Here is a 637-nt window from a genome sequence, read left to right as displayed (position 1 = left end):
AGGAGGTCACACCGGGTCAGATTTGGTTTCCGGAAGGTAGCCTATGACACCGTATTTGAAATAAATACCGGTCGGTTGTAATACAATATTGTGCGCGTGGTGCGGTCTGTCCAATGGCGTGAGGACACGGTGCGGCCAATCACAGGCCCCGGTACTGGAGTCTGGAGGAAAGCCATGGACGGTGACCGGAAGAGTTTTGCGGAGATGGCGCCCATTGGGGTTGTCGCAGAGTTTTAGGTGCCCCCAGAATCCATAGACACCCAGGCATGGCCCACCACGTCACCGGCCTGCGAGTCCTCGGTGAAGGAGGCCGCTCTCGGGGGGGGTGTGGCCTGTCCTGGAGTGCGCGGTGGGCCGCAGTCTTTGGTAGAGGTCGGGGTGATGGAGCCGTAGGTCGTTATGTTGTCCCAGGATTGTGATACATAAAAGGTCCTCCAATGCCGGCCCCTTGCCGAGGACCTCCCGCACCGGCCTTTGTACAATTCAGAAGTCCACAACTTTTTGGGGAGCCCGCTCACCTAACTGGTGGTGCTGCGGGGGCCCCGGTCGGCCCTCTGGTGCCCGTGCGTCCGGCGGCTCCTCACCTTGATCTTGTCCTCCAGGTGTTTCCACTTCTGGGCCTTCGCTTTCACGTTCA

The 637-nt window shown here is 59.7% G+C and overlaps 1 protein-coding gene across 1 annotated transcript in view; it reads right to left on the bottom strand.

Moving 5' to 3' along the window:
* Positions 1 to 449: 449 nt before the first annotated feature.
* LOC108800586 (semaphorin-3B-like) overlaps positions 450 to 637 on the bottom strand; it is a 21247-nt gene continuing 21059 nt past the window's right edge. The window contains 1 exon segment of the mRNA XM_018572567.1: positions 450 to 636. Within this exon segment, the coding sequence (XP_018428069.1) occupies positions 519 to 636 (118 nt within the window). The 3' untranslated portion in view covers positions 450 to 518.

This window comes from Nanorana parkeri, unplaced genomic scaffold (genome assembly GCF_000935625.1).
Source record: "Nanorana parkeri isolate BGI_ZX_2015 unplaced genomic scaffold, ASM93562v1 scaffold2073, whole genome shotgun sequence".
NCBI classification, from domain to species: Eukaryota; Metazoa; Chordata; class Amphibia; order Anura; family Dicroglossidae; genus Nanorana; species Nanorana parkeri.
Note: the sequence above shows the minus strand (reverse complement) of the source record. Positions and strands in the feature narration are given on the sequence as shown.